At 52.7% G+C, this 22,819-nt stretch overlaps 1 protein-coding gene across 2 annotated transcripts; it reads left to right on the top strand.

Annotated features, from left to right (window-relative positions):
• Positions 1–500: 500 nt before the first annotated feature.
• On the top strand, positions 501–21,185 carry IPO13 (importin 13). 2 transcript variants are annotated; one of them, XM_023631571.2, is made up of 20 exons: positions 501–1,494; positions 3,267–4,003; positions 9,306–9,446; positions 9,555–9,696; positions 9,805–9,971; positions 10,180–10,300; positions 10,387–10,534; positions 10,983–11,164; positions 11,246–11,272; positions 11,455–11,589; positions 11,773–11,916; positions 13,494–13,574; positions 14,359–14,496; positions 14,686–14,782; positions 17,725–17,777; positions 20,010–20,076; positions 20,165–20,223; positions 20,376–20,465; positions 20,750–20,931; positions 21,014–21,185. In XM_023631571.2, exons 1-20 carry the CDS (start codon positions 1,411–1,413, stop codon positions 21,108–21,110), a joined length of 2,892 nt encoding a protein of 963 aa, XP_023487339.1. In that variant the 5' UTR covers positions 501–1,410; the 3' UTR covers positions 21,111–21,185. The 2 variants fall into 2 exon arrangements, 1 of the variants encoding a protein (XP_023487339.1); XR_011431597.1 differs by lacking the exon at positions 17,725–17,777 and having other exon boundaries at positions 544–1,494.
• Positions 21,186–22,819: the final 1,634 nt, after the last annotated feature.

Below are 22,819 nucleotides of genomic sequence, written 5' to 3'. Positions count from 1 at the left end.
TATTCTAATTACTCATAAAGACAAGTTGCTTCCAAGAACCTCGTGAAATTCTCCCAGTACTGTCCATGGTATGTGGTTTCCTGGTTGCTCACTGGGTGGTCCCGAGAGCCCTCTATTTTTTATTACGGAGGCGCGACAAGCCCTCACTCTTCTCAGGGTCGTGCTGATGCCTTCTTCCCAGACGGCCCCTTTCCTGGGCCCCAGGATGCGCCGGCAGTGGAGTACCAGAGTGACCTGTCCCCCCACTTCCACCCCTCCAACACACACACTTTATCCTCCAGCCTGGGCTGCCATCTCCATCCACTGGTTCGTTGAAGTCACATCCTCCTAGAGAACTGCCCCGCAGCGCCCCCTGCCGGTCTGACCGGGAGTCCCCGTCGACCACGGTAGGCCTGGGGCTGACCGAGCTCCGCGAATCCTGGCCCGCGTGCTCCCGGCCTCCGCCGCAAGGCGCCGCCCTCCCGCTAGGCGCCATGTAGACTACATTTCCCAGGGTGCGCAGCGGCGGGGCCTTGGTTCGGTGGGGGCCTCGAGCGGCGCGCCGCTCCGTCGCCTGCTCGGGGGCGCGCGGGCTGGCGCAAGGACAGGACCCGGAATGAGTTTCCGCGCAGTTCCGCTGTGCCGGGCCGGGCTGTGCCGGGCCGGGCCGGGCCAGAGCAGGCGCAGGGCGGGTACGGCGCCTGAGTCGGCGGTGCCGAAGACAGGCGCTCGGGGCAGCCCGCGCCTCGCTGAGGTCCCCGCCCCGTCCCGGCCGGGCCGGCTAGCTTGTCAGTCACTGGGGCGGAGGCAGCGCGGTAGTGGGGCCGGAGCCGGGCTGTGAGAAGAGAGCGGGCCAGGCCGAGCGGAGGGGGACTGCCACAGCCCCTCAACTCTACGGACTCTTCGCCCCAGACTTGCGAAGCTGCACCCCCGCGCTTCGTTGGACGCCTCCGTAACCCGTGAAGGGCTCTCTCCCCGGTGACCCCCCATCCCCGTGACCTCCTCGTAGGACCCGAGAGCTCACTCAGACGCGGGTGTTGTGGGTACAGGCCCTCGACCCTGTGACCCCTCACGGGCCAGGGGCTCGGTTTCTCCCACGGGCCTCCCTCCCCTATGACTCTCTCCTCACAGATTCTGGGGACAGAGCCGTGACCTACCACTAGGACCCCCGCCTGGGAACTCCTCTCTGACGGCTCCCTCCTCGGAGCCCCCCTCAGTGGGTCTCCTCCTTAGAGCACCCCTTTTGGTCTCTGGCAAGCCCCCCACCCCTGACCGAGGTGGGGAGGCCTCGGCAGCCATGCCTGCCCTGGGCCCCCTGTCACCCCGCCACTCCCTGGGCACCCGAGCCGGGGTCTAGCAGGGGCCCCGCAGCCCAGGGGCTGGGGCAGGAGACAGGTCAGGGTCCACCTCCCTGCTGGGGAGGGAGCAAGGATGGAGCGGCGGGAGGAGCAGCCGGGGGCTGCAGGGGCTGGAGCAGCACCAGCCTTGGACTTCACTGTGGAGAACGTGGAGAAGGTACGAGGGCCCTGGGGTGGGCACTCCAGTGACAGAGCAGAAGTCCTGGGGCCTGACACCAATGCCAGAGCCCAGGCCTGGGCTGGGTGCCCGCTGGGCTGGTGCCCCCAGAGCACCTGGCATTTGCTGTCGCTCTGGGCAGGCAGGATGGCAGCCTTACAGTGTCCTAATGGGCTATTTTTGGCCTGCCTTAGACTGGGGTTCTTCTCGGATAAATACTCTAGGGTCTTGGGATGATCTCTCCAGGGTGCTGATGCCTTAGACCTCTAGCCAGACTGGCTGTTCTCCAGCTCCATGGGAACTGCATGAGCAGTGCAGTAAAAAATCAGGAACAGGAGACCTGCAGCTCAGTCCCCAGGAAGTATACTGATGTTGAACCATCCTGGACCTGTTTTGTTGAGCCAGAGGCTCAGAAAATAATCTGGAATTAAAACAACCTGGGTTATGTTTTCGCTCTTCCTTGGAAAAGGGTCCTTCCTTTATTGGGTGGAGGCCAGACTGGTCCTGGGCAGGCAGGATAAGGGCTGGCCCCATTTGTTTTGTGCTGACTCCAAGGGGTCTGGTCCTGCTGGCAGCCTCAGCGTCTTTCCCTATTCACCTGCCCACATAGCTTCCTGCCATGACCCTCCCAGGCTCCCCCACTGCCCAGTCCGTCGCTTTGAACTGCTTCTCTGGTTCTTCTCTGGGTTCTGCCCCCAGAGGCCAGGACTACAGAAATGCATCCTCTCTGGGATGAGTGGGGAGATGGGGCTGCCTTGCTGGAAAGCAGGAATTGGTTGCAGATATTCTTTTGTTATTCTTGAGCCCTGTTTGCCATACCAGCGGTGAGGATGCATCCCTTCTGCTTCTGTTCTCTGCCTGCCTCGGCATCCCTGAGGGGCCAGACAAGGGACAGTGGCCTTAACTGGCTGTCAGGGGTACAGATAGGGCTAGGCCTACTTGGATGGAGCCTGCTTAGGGGGTCAGAGTCCTGGCCTCACCCTTCCATCCCCTGGGGCTGGGCAGTGTTGGCATAGTGGCGCACGGTTCCGTGTGCAACCAGGGAGAAAAACCACTGTTTTCTTACTGTGTGAAGTCTCAGTGGCATTGGAACCCTGGGGATTTGGCTGGTTAGAGCTCCAGGCCAGGCATTTGCCAGGGCTGTAGGCCAAGACTTGTCTGGACGAGCTTTTTGGACCCTCACAAGTGCTCTCTGAGGGGTGTTCTCATCTTCCCCTCCAGTGTGTCACTGCCCTAGGGCTGCCTGGCAAAGTCTTAGCCTGCTCAGATTTCACACTGGCTGTGGTGCCAGCATCTGGAGTGACCTCAGGATGATCCTAGGGGAGCTGGATGGAGCTGTTGGAGTTGATGGGAGCAGCTGTGCCTGGGAGGGTCAGGGCCCCTCGGGCTGTTTCGTGCTCTTCTCAGGCTTAGCTTCATCCCGGTGGAGCCGTTCCTTCCACCTGGGCCTTGCCCTCTACCTCAAGTGCCTTCCCTTTGGGAGCTCAGCCTCCTCTTTTTCTGCTTTCCTGTGGAGGTTCGCTCTCTGAACCCATAATGTTTTGCTATAAGGAGAAGAGGATATGATAGAGCATGGGCAAGGTTTGGGCTCTCAAGATATCAGCAGGACCCCGGGCCCGGGCAACACTGCAGAGCCCTGAGCTCTCCCTTCCTGCTCAGCTCCCCAGTCAGAAAGAGGGAGCAGTCTTGCAGGACCAAGTCACGCCCTCTGTTCTGGGCTCTGGCAGGATCCAGAGTGGCCAACACCTGCTCAGTCCTGTGCTGTCCTGCAGGCGCTGCACCAGCTCTACTACGACCCCAACATTGAGAACAAGAACCTGGCTCAGAAGTGGCTGATGCAGGCCCAGGTCTCCCCACAGGCCTGGCACTTCAGCTGGCAGCTGCTGCAGCCTGACAAGGTGCCTGAGATCCAGTACTTTGGGGCCAGTGCCCTGCACATCAAGATCTCTCGCTACTGGAGTGACATCCCTACTGACCAGTATGAAAGTCTAAAGGCACAGCTCTTCTCTCAGATCACCCACTTTGCCAGTGGCTCCAAGATTGTGCTGACTCGGCTATGCGTGGCACTGGCCTCCCTGGCTCTCAGCATGATGCCTGATGCTTGGCCATGTGCCGTGGCTGATATGGTACGGCTCTTCCAGGCTGAGGACTCACCGGTGGATGGCCAGGGCCGCTGCCTGGCCCTGCTAGAGCTGCTGACAGTGCTGCCTGAGGAGTTCCAGACCAGCCGCCTGCCCCAATATCGCAAAAGCCTCGTGCGGGCCAGCCTGGCAGTGGAGTGTGGGGCTGTCTTCCCATTGCTGGAGCAGCTGCTGCAGCAGCCCAGCTCACCCAGCTGTGTGCGTCAGAAGGTGCTCAAGTGCTTCTCCAGCTGGGTGCAGCTGGAGGTACCACTGCAGGACTGTGAGGCACTCATTCAGGCTGCCTTCGCTGCTCTGCAGGACTCGGAGCTCTTTGACAGCAGCGTGGAGGCCATTGTCAATGCCATCTCACAGCCTGATGCCCAGAGGTGAGTTAGTCCTCACCTTCTGGGAGAGGGACAGTCTCCTTGGCCAACCGCACATCCATCCATCCATCTGTTAAGTAAACACTAATTGAGTGCCTACTGCATGCCTGGTCCTATGCTGGAGATGCAGCAAGGAACCAAACAAGACGTGGTACCTGTCCTTATGGTTCAGAGTGGGAAACAGACATTAGACCACTAATCATCCAAAGATGTATTCAATTGAAATATTTGACTCTCTTCTCTGTCTCTCAGCCAACCAGTCACTAAGTCCTGGCTGTTCTGCTTCTGACCATATTGCAAATCTGTTTTTTCCATTTCCACTGCCACCACCCTAGACCAAGCTGTCATCATCTCTCTCCCCGGATGACTGCTGAGCTTTCTTGCCAGTCCCCTCGTTTTTACTCTTGTACACATCATCAGCCACCCAGAAGCCAGAGTGATCTTTTGAAAATGAGGATCTAATCTTCTCTTTCTGCTCAGAACCCTTGTGTGGCTTCTCACCACTCTTAGGATAAAGTTCAGGATCCTTAATGTGATTTACAAAGGTGCTGCACAATATGGCATCTCCGACCTCATCGCATGCTGTGCTCCTTGCTTTCTTCACTCGCACACAGTCTTTTTAGTTCCTTGAATGTCCCATGCTCGTTCCAGCCTCTGAACCATCACCTGTACTTAACACATCACCTCTGCCTCAGCTTAAACTTCACTTCCTTAGGGAAGTCCTCAATGATTTTTAAGACTAAGTTTGGTCTTCTCTGTTATTTTATTTCAGGTTCCCAGTGTTTTTCCTTCTTAGCACATAATACAGTTTCATTATAAATTAATGTATGTCTCTCCATTAGCCTCTCAGCTCTGTGAGGACAGGCACTCTATCATTTTATTTTGTCACATTGTGCCTGGCAGCACTTGGTAGCCTTCAGTATATTTCGAGTGGATGAAAAGGAGGAGTTGCCTGAGTGGTGAGGGGTGGGAGAGGGAATGGAGAAGGTTGGGGGAGGAGGGAGTGTTCCAAGCTTCAGGAACTATCGCAGGTGCAAAGGCCTGTGGTGGGCAGCACCATGGGACATTCAAGGACCCGAAAGAAGGTGAGTGTGCTGAAGTGTTTGTTCAGCAAACGTTCGTTGAGTGCCTGTTTGTGTGTCGGGCCCTGTGCTGAGCACAGGGCGCATGAAAATGAATGGGTTGATGTCTGTAAGTCAGGAGCTCATGCTAGTAGACACATGCATGGGCAAGTACAATTGACGTGATGAATGCTCTAATGGAGAAAGCAGGGGGGCTGTAAGAGCCCAGAGGAGGCATTTAACCCAGTCAGAAGGTTGTGAAAGGCTTCCTGGAGGAGGTGACAGCCATGTTGTGCTTTGACGACTGTGGAAGAGTTAGCCAAATGGAGGTGATGGATATAGGGAGGACATTCCAGACAGATGAAAGACCTCAAGCAAGGGAAGGGTGTGAGAGAGCGTGGTGAGTGAGTGTGATTAGACAGCAGGGCTTAGGGGCTGGTTGTAAGAGATTGGGCCCAGATCGTGAAGGACCTTGTCGGCTACCAAAGATTTTGGTCTTCATCCTGAGGATGATGTAAAGATATTAAAGAATTTTAAACAGAGAAAATGGCATGAGATTTTTGGTCTAAGTTGGATTGGCCAGGGCAAGACTGGAGGGCTGACACTAACATTTCAGAAATAGGGCTTTGGGAACCCTTGGCAGAGTTGGAGGCAGACAAAACCACTGACAGAGACAGCATGGGGGAATGGTTAATGGCGCTAGCCTTGGCATTAGTCACATCTGAGTTTGAATCACGGGTGGTCCACTTACTAGATCTGAGACCTTGGGTAAACCACTTTTAGGCTTCAGTTTTCTCATCAGTAAAATGGATGTGATCATATCAACCTCACAGAGTTGTAAAGGTTTAAATAGGGTAATGTGCATGGGGCCTGCCCCTGGTATTCTATAAAGAATGTTTTGGCATGAGGATTAAATAAGAGGACGTCTGTGAAAGGTTTAGCATGGTTCCTTTGCCTCCGTAAACGGCAATTGCTAGTATTTGGTTTTATTATTGCCTTGTCAGTTCAAATGATCCCTTTTTCCTGGTTTCCCAGGTTTTCCAACTTAAGGTGGGTACCAAGTCCCAGGCTAAGGCCTTTCTTGGCAGCCTGAAGTTCAAGTGCTGGCTGGACAGGGACAGTTGATGGCTGAAGGGAATTGGCCAGGGCCAGTGCGTGAGTGATGTGGGGTGTCCTTGGATATACCCAGGTTTACCCATCCAGCCAGTCTCGAGGGCTTTGGCAGGTAATTGATGCCTCTTCTCCTCTGAACGAATGAGCGAGCAAGGAGCCAGTGAGGGAACCCACAGCCTCCTGAGCGCCCATTGGCTGCAGCCCCCTTGGTTGCTTAGCAACTCTTCCCATTTTCTCAGCTCTGCTCCCAGAGCTCTAATTGCAGGTCTGGGCTGAGCTCAGCTCGGCATGAGTGGCAGCTGAGGAGTCCCAGCAGCCCTCCCCTGGCAGCTTGAGCTGACCAACAGGAGCCAGACCTCTTGAACCCAGTCTCAGCCATGGCCCTAAAGACATCTCTCTGTGCCCCTCCTCCCAACCTGGAAACCTCTAGGGGCCTCAGGCTTGTTCTCCTGTCTACTGAAAGGTCTCACGCACAGGTGCCCAGGTGGTAGGAAATCTATGCAAGAGTTTCCCCCATGGTTGGGCTGTCAGCCTGGAGTCAGAGTTTGGGCCTTATCTATCTAGTCTAGTTTCCTAGCTTTGGCTTGAGAAAGTCACCTTTAGTGGCTTTGACTCCTGGGTTCTCCAGCCACTGCCTTCGCCAGGTGTCCTGACATTAGCCCTCCCCCTGGCTGAGCTTGCACTCAAGTCTTCCTTTTTCCGCTCTTCCACAGCTGCTGCTGCCTGCCTGGCTCTCTCTCCTTTGAAGTGTTTGTTTTTCTGAAATATATTTTTAATCCTGAAAAACCTTTTCACTGGGGTCTAGAGGAGGAGAGAGGGTGAATTAGGCTCGTGGGGGCTCCCATGAGTTAGGACTTGAGATATGGGCTGAGATCTGCATAGATCCTTTGGGAAAATTCAGTTTGGGCCCTGAAAGGGAAGCAGACCTGTAGCAGTCTAAGTGGCTGACTCAGCCTAGAATCTTCTCTAAGTTGCTGTATGACCTTTGGTAATACTCTGAGCCCTTCTGGGTATATTGTCCTTGATTTAGCCTATTATGAGGCTCAGATGAGACAAATTAAGAACCTTCACTCAGTACCTATTGTGTATATGAACCTTGGCAGGTGTGAGGGAGCCTTGACATACACTGGGGATGCTGTGGGGATAGGGTATTATCTCCTGACCCATCTCAGCTGCTGGGGAGCTTGCAGGCGTTGGCCTTGGCCCTGCTGCTGCTCTTTGTGCCAGAGTCTGGCCTGAAGGTGCCCATTGTCTGATGGTGCAGCCTGTGTCAGGGTCATGAGACTGAAGTTATCCCAGCTGTCTCCAAGCAGCAGCCTCTGGGGCTGTCTCTGGGCCGGGAGTATCTTGGTATGGACGCCTTGTCCTACCAGAATGGGGATGTGGAGAAGAAGGCCAACATTGTGGGCTGGTTGCCTCTTGTCCTTCTGATCCTCCCGCTAAGGTTATGCTACCTAGCAAACTGCTTGTGGCAAGTCCAGGTAGAACTCATTCTGAACCCTCAGTCCAACCTCCCCCGCAAGAGATTACTATGGTGACACTATGATTGACAGCAGAGAGGTCCCCAGTGTCTGATCCCCCTGAGAGTATCCTTTCCTCTGCTTAGTCTGATCTCTGCAGAGCAGGCTGCTGGGCAGGGATCAGTGGCATGGAGCTAGCCTTCTTTCAGCCTCCTTTGTATACTGTGCTTCCTCTGCTCCTTCTTTATGGATCCATTGTGCTTCAGGGCTCTGACGTGGTTCCTCTTCTTTTCTCTCATTCAACACTTTCTTCCTCGGCAGCTCTCATCTACTTCCGTAGCTTCAATTACCAGCTGTTTGTTGATGACTCCAAAATCTATGTGTCTTGCACTAACATCTCTACTGGGCTTCAGGTTTTTATATCCAACTCTCTGGACACTTCTACATCTTCTACACTGGACCTTCTACATCTCCCCAAGTACCTCTGATTCAACATGCCTCACATGGAACTTATCACCTTCCAGCCTCTCATTAAATTTGTTACTGTTCCCCTCCATCCACCCCTCTAGGTCTCAATAAATAGCTCTGTCTACTTGGCTGTTTAACCAGTAAACTGAGAGTTGGCCCCTACTCTTCCCCATCCTCATATCCAGTCAGTCATCAAGTCGTGTCCATTTTGCCTCTTAGCTCTCTCTAAGTTCATTATCTACTCTCCCTTCCTACAGCCGCCAGAGACCATAGGAGTTAGGATTTGATGGTAGGGGGTGGGGTGGGAGGTATGGATGGATTCTCTCAGGAGCTGTTGCTGCCTTCTAAAGTCTTTAACAGGGCTTCTGAGCCTGTGTTAACTCTTCTGTCTCCCATCCTTGTTCAGTCTCCCCCAACACTGTTTGTGTTAGTTTCCTAGAGTTGCTGTAATAAAGTACCTCACACTGGCTAACTTTAAACAACAGAAATCTATTATCTACAGTTGTGGAGGCTAGAGGTCTGAAATCAAGGTGTCAGCTCCCTCTGAAACCTGTGAGAGAATCCTTCCTTGCTTCCGCCTAGCTTCTGGTGGTTTGCTGACGATCTTTGATGTTCTCTGGCTTGCAGCTGCATCACTCCAGTCTCTGCCTTTGTCGTCCTGTGTCATTCTCCCTGTAGGCCTCTGTCGTGGATGTATTCTTATAAGGACACCAGTTGTATTGTATTAGCACCCCCCACAACCTCAACTGCAATGACCCTAGTTCCAAATAAGGTAATTCTGAGGTACTGGTGGTTAGGACTTCAATATATCTTTTTGGGGGGGGGACAGAATTCAACCCATAATAGTCTGTCCGCAAATTTATGTCCCTCCCACATGCAAAATACATTCACCTCATCCAAACCTCCCCAAAAGTCTTAATCCAGTCCAGCATCAACTCTAAGTCCAATTGGAGGACACAATTCAACCCATAATTCTGACCTTCTCATACTTCCTTCCCAGAGTTCCCCTGGAGGTCTCTGTCCTAAGGTTCTTCCCAACATGGGCAGCATGAAAGCTGCCATGTAGGCCCTGACCTCTTTTTGCTTTGGATTTGATGTGAGGAATAGGGCTTTGATGGAAGACAGGGAGAATATGCCTTTCTCTCAAAGCTGGTGGAGGATATGCAGACAGCTCTGATGCATCTCCTCACCTCATGCCTCCAGGTATGTGAACACACTCCTGAAACTCATCCCGCTGGTGCTGGGACTGCAGGATCAACTGCGACAGGCAGTGCAGAATGGGGACATGGAGACCTCCCATGGCATCTGTCGTATTGCTGTGGCCCTGGGCGAGAACCATTCCCGGTGAGGATTGGGGCACTTGGGGTGGGATAGCAGGGCCCTCCAAGAGGTGGGGTTATGCAGCCCTCTTGGGGAAAGTGGAATGACCTTACTGTGTCTCCTCCCTCCCAGGGCCTTGCTGGACCAAGTAGAGCACTGGCAGAGCTTCCTGGCTCTTGTCAACATGATCATGTTCTGCACGGGCATCCCTGGCCACTATCCTGTCAATGAGACCACCAGCTCCCTGACTCTCACCTTCTGGTACACACTGCAGGTATGTCTGTGTGACCTCCAGTAGGATGGGGCCATGATGGCAGAAGCTGGATCATGGGCTTCTTTGCCTGCTGGTGAAGTAGCCAACTCTCTTCCCTGGCTCTCTCAGGATGACATTCTGTCCTTTGAGGCAGAGAAGCAGGCTGTATACCAGCAGGTGTACCGGCCAGTCTACTTCCAGCTGGTGGATGTGCTTCTGCACAAGGCCCAGTTCCCTTCTGATGAGGAATATGGATTCTGGTCCTCAGATGAGAAGGAGCAGTTCCGAATTTACAGGTGACGGTAGCAGGCCAATCCTAGCCCTAAATGGAGTCCTGAAATAATGAGGGCACTGAGGGGGGTGCCGAAAGCCAGGATTCCTGAGTCCTGGGGCTTCTTTCTCTATTTTCTAGGTACTTTTGCGGGGTTGTGAGGGTGCTGGGGTGGGCTTCTGGGCTTGGTGTCAGGATCCAGGCAGTGTATAAGGCCTTCATCTGCTTCTTAGGGTGGACATCTCAGACACGCTCATGTATGTCTATGAGATGCTGGGGGCCGAGCTGCTCAGCAACCTCTATGAAAAGCTGGGCCGTTTGCTCACCAGCTCAGAGGAGCCCTACTCCTGGCAGGTACCTCCCAAGCCTGATTCCCTCAGCCCTCCCAGACCTGTCACATCCTCCTCCTCAGCCAAGCCAGTGGCACCCTCTTTCCCCAGCACACAGAGGCCCTGCTCTATGGCTTCCAATCCATCGCAGAGACCATCGACGTCAACTATTCTGATGTGGTGCCCGGGCTTATTGGCCTCATCCCACGGATCAGCATCAGCAATGTGCAGCTGGCGGATACTGTCATGTTCACCATTGGTGAGACCTGGCACACACCCACGAGCACATTCCCAGAGCCACAGGCACCCATCTCTAGCCACAGCCAGCTTGCTGGGTCCTATCCAAAATGGGAGAGACACGTATGCCCACAGACACAATCAGCATTGCAGCCAACTGACTGTCCTGGCACGTCTAGGAGTCCTTCCTACAGTGTTCTGAGCTGCAATTCAGTGAGGCTAGTTCACTGTCAATGTCAATGGAACAGCAGTACTGGGCCTCTACTAGTAACTTCTTCCTGCTTCTCAGCTGTAAGGCTCAGGTTTGAGCATGTGCATGTGTATTTACCCATTCAGTCCTCTGAATGAGCAGTGTTGTGAACTGGGGCTACAACTTGACCCTGCCAGAAGCCCTGCCTGCCTTACAGAGACATGGTACAAAGCCAGCCTGCCCTGCCTCAGATGTCCTCCCCTCTCCCTTCTTCCCCCAGGAGCTCTGTCTGAATGGCTGGCTGACCACCCCGTCATGATCAACAGCGTTTTGCCCCTCGTACTGCATGCCCTAGGCAATCCTGAGCTCTCTGTCTCTTCTGTGTCCACCCTCAAGAAGATCTGCCGAGAATGCAAGTACGACCTGCCACCCTATGCTGCCAACATCGTGGCTGTCTCCCAGGTATGCAGGGGCCCTGGGTGGAGCTGGGCCCCAGGGCACACTGCACTGTGCTGATACCATATTCCTTCTTTTTATCCCTAGGATGTGCTGATGAAACAGATCCACAAGGTGAGCTCAAAAGTTTCTAGGGGCTCCTTGAGGGTACTCTGGGAATCTACAGAAATCCTATCTTCTGTCTTTTCTTACCCTTTGTTCCTCATCCTGTGTTCTTGGAACCTTCCCTAGAGGTTCATTCTCCCCACTCACAACCAGATGTGTACAGGACTGACTCTCCATGTTCTGCCCCACAGACGAGCCAGTGCATGTGGCTGATGCAGGCACTGGGCTTCCTCCTGTCAGCCCTGCAAGTGGAGGAGATTCTTAAGAACCTGCACTCACTCATTTCACCCTATATCCAGCAGCTGGAGAAGCTAGCAGAAGAGATGGTGAGTGAGCTGGTGTCTGTGTGTGTGTGTGTGTGTGTGTATGTGTATGGCCAGGGAACAGGAGCTTCGCTTTGTGTGGGCTGTGGCTGCTGAGGGGTGGGGTTGGAGCTGTTAGTCAGGGCTCGGGCCAGGGGGTCAAGCTGGGGCTGGGAAATCCAGAACTTGCTTCACTTCTCCCTGTAGCCTAATCCCTCCAACAAGCTGGCCATTGTCCACATCTTGGGACTTCTCTCCAACCTCTTCACCACGCTGGATGTCAGTCATCATGAAGATGATCATGAAGGCTCTGAGCTCCGGAAGCTGCCAGTGCCACAGGGACCCAACCCCGTGGGTGATGTTGTCATTTCCATTGCCCCCCAACCCTGTGAGAATGTCATTGTCACCCTCCCAACTCTATGGGTAATATTGTCATTGTTGCCCTGTTTCCATGCGGCATGATGCATTTGGTCTTCTGACCCTGTGAATGACCTTATCATTGCCCCCCACTCTGTAGGGAGTGATGTCGTTGTCTCACTCAACCTTGTGGGTGGTAGTGTCTTTGTCCCAAGCTCAACTTGGGTGATGTCACTGTGGTTCCTCCACCGCATGAGGGACACTGACATTATCCTTCAACTCTTAAGTGATGTAATTTGGGCCCCTGTTTGACCCCTAACTCTGTGGGGCCTTCTACTTCAGCATTCACTGTCCCCTGTGGGCACTGAGGATACTTGCATGCTCCGCATGTAATACTTCTTGCCTTCGAGTTGCTCCCAGTCTAGGGGAAATACATGTAAACAGATTGTCACAAAGGAGTGTGATGAATACTGTGCTAAGCTCGGGCACAGGGGATGGGGGGACCACTTACAAGCTGTTTGATCTGGGGCAAGCCTCAGCTTCCCATTGAAAACAGGGGGTTGGCCCTGTGACCAAGTGGTTAAGTTCACGTGCTCCGCTTTGGCGGCCCAGGGTTTTGCTGGTTCGGATCCTTGGCGTGGACATGGCACCGCTCCTCAAGCCTTGCTGAGGTGGCATCCCACATAGCACAACCAGAACATACAACTATGTACTGCAGTGCTTTGGGGAGAAGAAGAAGAGAAGAAGGAAAAAAAGATTTGCAACAGATGTTAGCTCAGGTGCCAATCTAAAAAAACAAAACAAAACTGTGAACATCAGAATATCTGGCTTTCTCATCTCATAGAACTTCTGGATAGCAGATGTGGTATTGAGTGAAGTACTTTGCATACTGTAAAGTTCTGTACAAATGTGAGGGACCGCTTTGGTCATTGTTCCCAGTAACCTCTCCAGGTTTCTCCTGGAGAAAAGGAAGCCACAGTATCCTGGCCCCTCTACTCAACTCCCCAATCCAGTTTCAGTTACCCTTTTGGTTCCATATCAAACATGGGCCATGATCCTCCCACAGAGCCCCTTCTCCTTCTGTAATAGTCATTCTCTCTTCTCTCACCTCCCAAGACCTCATTCTGCTCTCTGCTCCTCCATAAGCTGCCCATATCTATGCATCCCTTGGGGCTTTCTACCCTAATCCTATCTGGGTGAGACAGCATCTCCACTTTTTCAGGGGCTAGCCCATAGGCTTTTGGTACTAAAAGTGGTTTGCTGAGCAGAAATGGATAGGGAATGATTTTGAAAAAAGGTTACAAAATTTTAATAATCTTCCTAAGCACTCTTAAGATCCTTGCTTTGCAGTTTGAGGCTTCCTTTGAGATGATCCCTAGAATTCAGGATATCCTCTGTCATTCATAGGGGGTTCAACAAACCACTCCTTCCCCCAGAGTTTCTTGCACTGAGTCTTCAGTGTGCAGTCTGGGGTGATAGGTTTGAACTCCGGGCCTACTTCCTACTACCAGGTCCTTCTCAGGTGGGTTAGAGTGATGGTGGGGGCACCTCACTTCTTTCTGTGTCTTCAGGTTGTGGTGGTACTGCAGCAGGTCTTCCAGCTTATCCAGAAGGTGCTGAGCAAATGGCTGAATGATGCCCAGGTGGTGGAGGTGAGTCATGACCCTTGCTGTCTGCCCCCATGATGACTTTGCTCAGAGATGGAGCAAGAGGAAGGTGTTGCTTCCCCACCTCAGCTTGCGATGAATGGACTGGAGAAAATACAGGAGGTGAATCTTGCCCCATAGACACAAGGAATCTTTTGAGAAGACATTCAGAACTTCCCAGTGTCACAAGAGGTGCTCGACCAAAGGACTATGATGTTGGGGCTAAGTGACAGTCAGGGATCCACTTAAGCATCAGAGACCTGCCTTTGGTCCCTTTTCAATTCAGGATTTTGTTGCTGTTGCTGCTCTCTGAGAGGAAATGGTGGAGATGTAAGTAGCAAGAGTTGAGTTACAAAGTTTCATCCTGTGCCCCTCTAAGAAGCCTTTTTCCCTCCTGCCTTTCAGGGGGAGGGTCAGACGTGTTTACCTTCCTTGGTTTGCAGGGCCAGGCAGGGCTTATAGTAAGGGCCCCTTCCTAGGCCTCTGTGCAGGATCTCAGTTCTGTTCCAGCCTATTGTGACCTGCTGACCAGGGCCCCTTTGCTTGCTTTTTTTTTTTTTTTTTAATTGAAATATATGTGACACATAACATTGTGTAAATTTAAGGTGTACAACATGTTGATTTGACACATTTATATGTTGTAATATGATTGCCATTCTAGCAGTAGCATCACATAATTATTGTTTCTTTTTAGTGGTTGGAATATTGAGATCTAGTCTCTTAGCAAGTTTGATGATTATAATACAATATTGCTGTCCATTTCATGGGCCCTTTTGCTTTCTTCCCCAAGGCGGTGTGCGCTATCTTCGAGAAGTCTGTTAAGACACTGCTGGATGACTTTGCGCCCATGGTGCCACAGCTGTGTGAGATGCTGGGTCGGATGTACAGCACCATCCCCCAGGCCTCCGCTCTTGACCTCACTCGACAGGTGGGCCTTCTGATTGGGGCAGCAGTGTTCTAGATTTCATCCTAGTCAGCGATCTGATCCAGGGATGGGCTGGGTGGGTGGAGTGGGGTGAATGGCTGCCCGTGCAGGGACCCTCACCTGCATTCCAGGGATGCTGGCCTGTCCTGGTGCAAGTACCTCAGCTGACCATCATTCCCTGCTTTGTTGTAGCTGGTCCACATCTTTGCTCATGAGCCTGCCCACTTTCCCCCAATCGAGGCTCTCTTCCTGCTCGTCACCTCCGTCACACTCACTCTCTTCCAGCAAGGTAGGTCCTGACCAGGGTCTCTGCTGCTGCCGCCACTGCCACTGCCTCTGCTTCCCCGACTGGGGAGCCAAAGCTGCCCACTCTGTTCTCCTCTGTCCCCTGAGTTGCACATGGGACTTGGTGGGAAACTTATGGAATCAAGCACAGCACTATTGTCACCCTACAAATAGTTGACACCTTAGGTTGGAGTGGTAAGAGAATGAATGATGTCTTCTACTGGCCTGCTGGGCTCAGGGCCAGTCTGGATGTGGGAGAAGGTGGGGCCAGAAGCTCTGAGGGACTTGGGGCACTAGACTGGCTCCTTTTGGGGGGATGTAATGATAAGTGGAAAGAGCATGGGCTTTGAAGTCAGATAGACCTAGATTCTAAGCTCTTCACCACCAACTAGTTGTGTGACCTTGGGCAAGTCATTTACCTTTTGGGAGCCTTCCTTTCCATATCTGTGAAATGAAGATTTCGTATACTTGATAGGATTGTTATAGGTATTAAAGTAGCATCTTTTGGACCCCTGGCTTGGAGTTTTTGCACACAAAGTACTCAGTGAGTGCTGATTCCTTTCCCTTCATCGAGGCTTATCCCTTCGCTGTGGTCCCAGCCCCCTATTCACTGTAGCCCTCTGCCTGCGGGAGTTGGGAGTCGGGGCTCCAGGCTTCCCCTTCTGTCTAACCCAGGCTTCTAACTTGGAAAAGAAACAGCGCTGCTCCACCAGCCTCATGGGTCTTGCCTGGATTCATGGTCACAGGTTTGAGGCTCACTAGGGGTCTCAGCTGGAGACAGAGTGCTCTCTGTTTATGTCCTCAGTGTCTAGTCCCATGATGCTGGCCTCTGCTCTGATGCTGGCCATGGGTAGGTCCAAAGTGTGGAGAAACCTGAGCCAGAAACCCCAGTGTGGTCATCCTCAACTCCGCCTCTCCCACTCCTTGTATCCAGTCTAGGGCAAGTCCTGGCTCCTGGTGATTCCTCATTCTGCCCACTTTTCCCCACCCTCCATGGCCTCAGTGTGGTGTGTCACCTGGATTACCTCAACAATCTTGTAACTGGTTTCCCTGACATCTGCCCTTCTCTCCAATCCATTCTGCAACCTGCAGCTGTGGTGTTCTTTATAAAACACAAATCTGAGCATTTTCCCTCCCTGGCTTAAAATCCTTTTGTCTTTCCCCATTGCCCTCAGGTTATCGTCCTATTCCCACCCTCTTGACATAGCTCCTGCATACCTCTCATTGTCCATTCCTGCCAGCATCCCCATGACTCCCAGCAGTCCAGCCACACTGACTTTTCCCTTACATGTCCCATTTGATCCCTGTGCCTTGCTCCTCTGAGTGGAATGCCCTATGCCCTTTGCTGGGTGAGCTCTCACTCCTTCATGCCTCACCCATGCATCAGTTCTCAGCAGCTTCTCTGAGGCAGAATTGTGTGTTTCTTACTTTGTGCTGAAACTGCATCGTTCACACACTGCTGATACAGCACCGATCACACTCAGTAATCAGCTTTCATGTCTGCGTCTCTCCCTAGACTAGCCCCTCAAGGGCAGCATTGGGTCTCTTCTCTCAACCCCAGTGCCCAGAACGAGGCCAGCATAGAGCAAGTATAAGATACTGTTGAGGAAAGGAGATCCAGGGCTCCTTGCCCTCAGAACCTTTCTTCCTCACTGTCTGGCCCACTGCTAGCAGGACAGCTGCTGAATAGCAGATCTGCTGTCTGCAGTGGGACCCACGAATGGGGCACATTGGCCTCACTTTCCAGGACTCAAGTTAACTCAAGGCTCAGATGTGAAAGGGATCGGCTTTATCAGTGGCTCCTCATAGCCTGGAGAAGGAAGCAGGGAAGAGATTATTATTTACTTTACAGTCGGGGAAGCTGAGCGTTTGTGGCTTGCGCAAGATCACACAGCTCCTTAGTGGTGTCTCAGGCAGATGTTCCTGCAGCACCTCCTCCTGAGAGCAGAGCAGCCTGGGCAGGAGCTCCAGGCAGCGCATGCCTTGTCCTTGCCACAGGTGTCATCTGAACTGCAGGCAGAATAGTGTCCAACATCCTATTTGTTGGGTGTGTTGGTTGTCTTGCTAGACAGGATGGACCCCATACCTGTTATGCTGTCCTAGTCTTGCCATCCCTTCCTTGGGCTCTGCCCTCCCATGGGGTGACACGTTGACTGGTTTCCCTCTTTCTTTGTGTGTCCACGTGGTGGGAGCTGGTCCTCAGCCCTGAGCCTGACTCTCTGCTGAGTCTGTGTCCATGTGGAGGGGCTTTGCTGGGTGGAGCTCTCATTTTTGACCTCATGATGCAGTTTCCTCACCTAGGCCCTGCCATTGGCTTGCCCAGCCATCCCCACAGCATATTGGGCACTGCCCTACCCAACAAGGAGTCCTCTGGTTTAAGTGGACCCAATAGCTTCCTTCCCTTGGCCAGTTCAAGAGCCCTAAGGCCATCGAAGTGAGGAGACACCTATTCAGACCCTGATACTCTGGCCTTTCCAGGGCCTTCAGCCAGGCCTCCAAAGGAAGTACCAAAAACTGACCTCCCATCAGCCCTGCCCTCCTCTTCAGTGGCTAGTGAGGAGTGGTGTGTGCTAGGAAACAGTGTAGGGTACCCCAGCCTGCCAGAGGCCACAGCATGAGTTTGGGAGCTATTTCTTCAGCTATATGAAGTCCAGCATTGCTCGAGCACCAAAGGATCACTTGGGGGACTGGCCTGAGGAGGAGTGGGGAGTAGGTGAAGGCCCCTTGGGAGGGAGCTGGAGCAGGCCCGTCCTTCACTTTGCCGTCTCTTTCTGTTGGGCTTCTCCCAGTTCATGGTTTTTGTATGTTTTGTTTCTTTATCTTGCTTCCTGCTGCTCATGTGCCCCCACGCTGTCTCCCTGCAGGCTCTCAGTCCCACATAACTATATGAGGTTGAGTTGCTGTTTGTATAATTTTTTCTTAAGTTCCATCTTTATTATATTTTAGGGCCCAGGGATCATCCTGATATTGTTGATTCATTTATGCAACTCCTGGCACAGGTGTGTTTTAGTTTTATTCATTCACGTTCTGTTCTCTCTCTTTCTCTTTCTCTTATGTTGAAATTCAATTTAAGCCTATTTTTAGCTTTCTGTTGACAAATTTTTTTTCTGTTCAGTTGAATAGAGTTTCTTCATCTGTTTCCGTGGAAGTTGACAACCCAACATCCTCCTTTAGTGCCCCTTTGCCTCAACTAGCTGAATCTTCTACAAAGACCAGGGAAAGGCTGATCCCGAAGGGAGGGAACTGGGCTGGCCTGGGGGTGGTCAGGGAGGGGGTGGTAACTGTGCCCAGCAGCTCCCGTGTGGCTGGGATGCCCGAGAAGTTCAGGGGTAGGACTGGAATTGAAGGGCCTGGGGTTCACTGTCCCCGTGCTCCTGCCGGGAACTGCCTGCCTCAGTGCCCCCAGCCTGCTCTTGAGAGGTAGGCTGGGAGGAGCTCCAAAGGGAGGGGCTGAGATGAATGTGGTGCAGTGGAGCCCAGAGTTGGGCTGTTGGACAGGTTGTGCCGCTGCTGGGTGGTGGGGTGCTGGCTCCATTGTGAGACTGTGTTAGGATGTGTTTGTGTTTGGTGTGTGTTTAAGTGTGTTGGACCTTACTTTATATGTTTTGAGTTTGGTTTGGTAAGGAAACAGAAATCACGTAACTGCTGTAAGTAGTATGTGTATTGTGTTGAGTGTTGGGATAAATGTGTAGTTGAAGTGTGGGCATGCACATTGATGCATGTCCTATGTTGGTACGTGTTAGGCATTGGTCGATTTTTGAATGGTGATATATGTTGGAGGCGTTTGTGTGTTGGGCTGTGGGAGTGTGTGTTATGGAGGATAGCAGTATATATTGTGGTATTGGTATTTGCATATGTATGTTTTAGAAGATATATGCATTGGGCTGTGGGAATGTGGGGTTAGTGTGATGGGGATTCTGTGTGTTAGGGGGTCCTGTTGGTTGGGGTAAATGATGTATTTCTTTGCTTAATCATTCCATAAATATTTGAGTGTATAATACATGCTTGGTATTCTGCTAGGTGCTGAGGATATAATGGTGAGCAAAAGCAGGCACGGTTCTTACTCTCTTGGAATTTATAGTCTGTAGGGGCAGGGCACAGGGAGGAGTGGGGAATGGGGAGTGTGTTCCGAGCCTGGATGGATGTGTGTGAGTGTATCTTTGGGAGTGAGGGGGTTTGAGTGTGTATTTGTGGATGGGTGTGTTGGGAGAGTACGTGTGCTAGAGGACTGGGTAGTTTGAAGGTGTGGGTGTGTGGACATGGTTTGGGGATGTGGACGGGTTTGGGTGTGAATATGTAGTGAGGATATGTTGCAAATGTGGGACAGTGTGTGTATAAGAGATGTGATAGAGGTGTGTTTGAGGCTAAGTAGGGCATATCAAGTGAATGTGTGTGTAGGGGTGTTTGCACGTGAGTGAACATGGGGGACTGGAAGGTATGTGAGAGGCTGGAGGTTAGGGGTCTGTGTGGTGTGCGTTGGGGGGCTGCTGGGGAAAAGCAGTGTTTGATGACTGCTGGAGCTGTGCAGAGCATCTCCTGTGACCTGAGGATGTGCCAGTTGTATCCTGGTACCACTTGGGGTGGGCTCTCTGCCCCTTGTAATCCATCCGTTCCCCCCACATGGCAGCATTGGCTCCTGGGCTGGGTATGGCTGAGAAGGGCCTGGACACAGGGTGTCTTGGGTGAAAGGTGGGGCCATGGCTTCAAGGCTCCCAGCCTACTTTTCCTCCTCCTCAGCTGGAGGATACCTGAGGAATGCAGGCAGGACATGGGAAGGGGGCGGCTGGACTGGACTCCCATGTCCAGCTGCCATCTCTTCTTCCTGCTTCCCTGTTAACAAATCCAGGGGGCCTCAACTGCCTCTGTGAATCTAAGTGAAGTCACTGCTGGCTACCTGGAGCCTGCAGGAGGTCTGGCCCTGATGGAGGGAGAGGGGGAGGTGTTTGCTCAGAGAGAGACTTGAGACCCAACTTTCTGTGTTATGACCCCCTAACCTCTCTCACATACACCTGTACATTCGTGTACACATACATGGACATAGCATTCCTTGGCTGCTCCTCTCCGGACCTACTGAATTCTGGGGGTGGTCTGGGTCCCCCAGAGATGGCGGGGTGGCTGGTTTTGGCAGCCTCTACCTGTGGTGTGTGAAGTTGGGTCTGGGGTGGCAGGTGAGTGGGGGGATGGTCCTTGGAGCTGGCTGGGGCTGGGCTTACCAGCTCCACCTCCTGCAGGCTCTGAAGCGGAAGCCAGATTTGTTCCTGTGTGAACGATTGGATGTCAAAGCTGTGTTCCAGTGTGGTAAGTCGGGACAGGTGGAGAGGTGGGCCTGGAGCCTCTTCAGGAGGATCCTCAGGCCCCATCTGATCTGCCTCTGCCTCTCCCACAGCTGTGCTGGCCCTCAAGTTCCCCGAGGCTCCTACTGTCAAGGCCTCCTGTGGCTTCTTTGTGAGTCCCATGCTGACCCATGACCCTCTGCCCCTCCTATACCCAGCCCTGCCCTGCCCAGGACTCTAAAGGGCAGGGGTGTGGTGTGCATGTCTTGACTCCTGGGAAGGGGGGAAGGAGCTGGTGCTGACGGGCCTCTTCATCCTCTGTAGACAGAGCTGCTGCCTCGGTGTGCGGAAGTAGAACCCGTGGGAAAGGTGGTACAGGAGGATGGCCGTATGCTGCTCATAGCAGTGCTGGAGGTGAGATGGAGCAAGTCGAAGTTTGATGGGGTGGGGTGGGCCTCACTGCCGAGGCAGCTGCTCTTTTGAGAAGCTTGAGCCTTTGGTTCCCTAAGCTCTCTGACTCTGTTCCTTCCTCAATTAAATGGCTGAAAGTTGGTAGGGCTGCTGTGAGGATCAGCTAGCTCTCAAAAAGCAGTGCTCACTTGTCATGTGTGGTTTGGCTAAGGAACTGTCCTGGAGGGTGTGGGATGTTGCTGCAGAAGGGGCAAGGCCCTGGTGTGCTGAGAATCTGTTTCCCTCAGGCCATTGGGGGCCAGGCCTCCCGCAGCCTCATGGACTGCTTTGCTGACATCCTATTTGCCCTGAACAAACACTGCTTCAGCCTCCTGAGCATGTGGATCAAGGAGGCATTGCAGCCACCGGGTTTTCCCTCTGCCCGCCTCAGCCCTGAACAGAAGGACACCTTCAGCCAGCAGATCCTTCGGTGAGCATAGCCTGGGCTTGGGTCGGGAGGAGGAGGTGGTGGCAGTGGATGGTGCTAACCTGCTTTCCCTTCCCTCCTTCAGCGAGCGAGTGAACAAGAGGCGAGTGAAGGAGATGGTGAAGGAGTTCACACTGCTGTGCCGGGGGCTGCATGGCACAGATTACACAGCTGACTACTGAGGGGCGCTCTGTCCCACCCACACCTCCTCCTCACCCCTCCCTATCCCCAAAGAGTAAACCTGGACTTCCACTGCACTGCGGCCTCTGCTTCCTTTCTGCTGCCACCACCACCTAACTAGGTGACCCCGGAAGGCCTGGGGAAGGATGGGAGGATGCTTGGGCCTAGGCCTTGGCAGGGAGTGGTGGGGATAACCTCTAGCCCCTAGGGTGGAAGGGGCACTGCTATAGCTAAGCCACCTAGGCTGGAGCCATTCAGAAGACTGCCATTGCCTTTGGGGCGAGGTGGGGACTGCAGTAGTCCCAGCAACCTCCCTATCCCTGTTAAATTAGTCCCAATGTGCATGCATGCATGCATACATTTATTTAATCAACAATGGTGAGTACTATGCCCTTGTTCTGCCTTGCCTTGTTCTGTCTGAATAAAGGCTGATCTAGTCTATAGTTACCATGCTAAGCTGGGAGAATGGGACCAGTGAGGGAAGGTTGCACAGGGGAGGTTTAGTTTCTAATGGGAATGGGAGGCTTCCTAGGTAGAAGACTTGGGGCCTTGGGCTGGAAGTGAGGTTCGGCTGGATCCATTTGGGAGGGAAAAAATGGAGTGTGGCTTAGAGTTCCTGGATAGCTTTCTGGTATGGGGTTATGGAGACACCCAAACTTGCACGTGGTTGAGGAGAGGTTTAGAAAGGAGCTGAGCGTGTGTGAGAGGATGAATCAGCCCCTGGAGGAAGAGGAAGGGAGGACCCAGTGTTGTACCCATAGCTCCCCACCTCTGTGGTACCTGCCCAGCACGCTGTGGTCAGGGCTTGGTCAGGACCAGGGACAGCTCCAGGCCTGCTGTCGCTCTCCTCCATCAGCAGGGTTCCCTATCTTTCTGGCTCCTCAGCCATAGTTCCACTCGTGCCAGTTCTCAGGCCCCTTAGCCTTCTCCTCAGTAAGATCTGACAAGCAGGACAGGGTTCTCCCCACTCCCATCCGTGAGCCTTGAGTCTCCTTGAAGGTGATAGGAGAACTGGTTACTCCTACATTTGTCTCACTCCTCCCCTGTTCTTTTCCCAACCTTTGCACAAATTGCGTCCTCCATTCTTCATCATCAGTCTCTTCCTATGCCAGTCAGCGTCAGTGCCCCTCTCATCTGCTGCCCCCTGAGGCCGCTCTGTCCCCCTTCCCCTTCCCCTCCTCAGTGCCATTCTCATTTTGCTCTGGATTTCTCACTTCTGGGATACGTGGAGCTGTTTCACATACTTTCAGTCCTTATTCTCCTGCTACATGGCATCCAGGTGTCTTCCTCCTCCTTCCCACATGACCAAATATAGCATGTATAAGCTAGGAGGATGAGGGGTCCAAAGCCTAGCTTCTGAAATCTGGCCTGGGCTTGATACTGATCATGCCAGTGATTAGACAGGTTCTAGTTAGAAGTCTTAGAACCTCAGTGTCCTCATCTGTAAAATGGGACAATTCTTACTCCAAAAGATTTTAAACTCTAGGAATGCAGTTCCTGGTGAACAGTAAGTGCTCAATGTTTGCCTGATAGACAGCTGTGAGAATAATAGTGAATGCTTTCAGTGCATGTGGTATGCAAAGGACTACTTTGAAAAGTTTTATAGCTAAATTAATTTGACCCACAATCCTGTCGGGAGTACTATTTACAACCCCCATTCTGCAGATGAGGAAACAGCCATAGAGATGTAGAGTAACTTTCCTAAGATCCT

The sequence above is a fragment of the Equus caballus genome, chromosome 2, assembly GCF_041296265.1.
Source record: "Equus caballus isolate H_3958 breed thoroughbred chromosome 2, TB-T2T, whole genome shotgun sequence".
NCBI classification, from domain to species: Eukaryota; Metazoa; Chordata; class Mammalia; order Perissodactyla; family Equidae; genus Equus; species Equus caballus.
The sequence above is the reverse complement of the archived record's forward strand: the minus strand, read 5'-3'. Positions and strand labels throughout refer to the sequence as shown.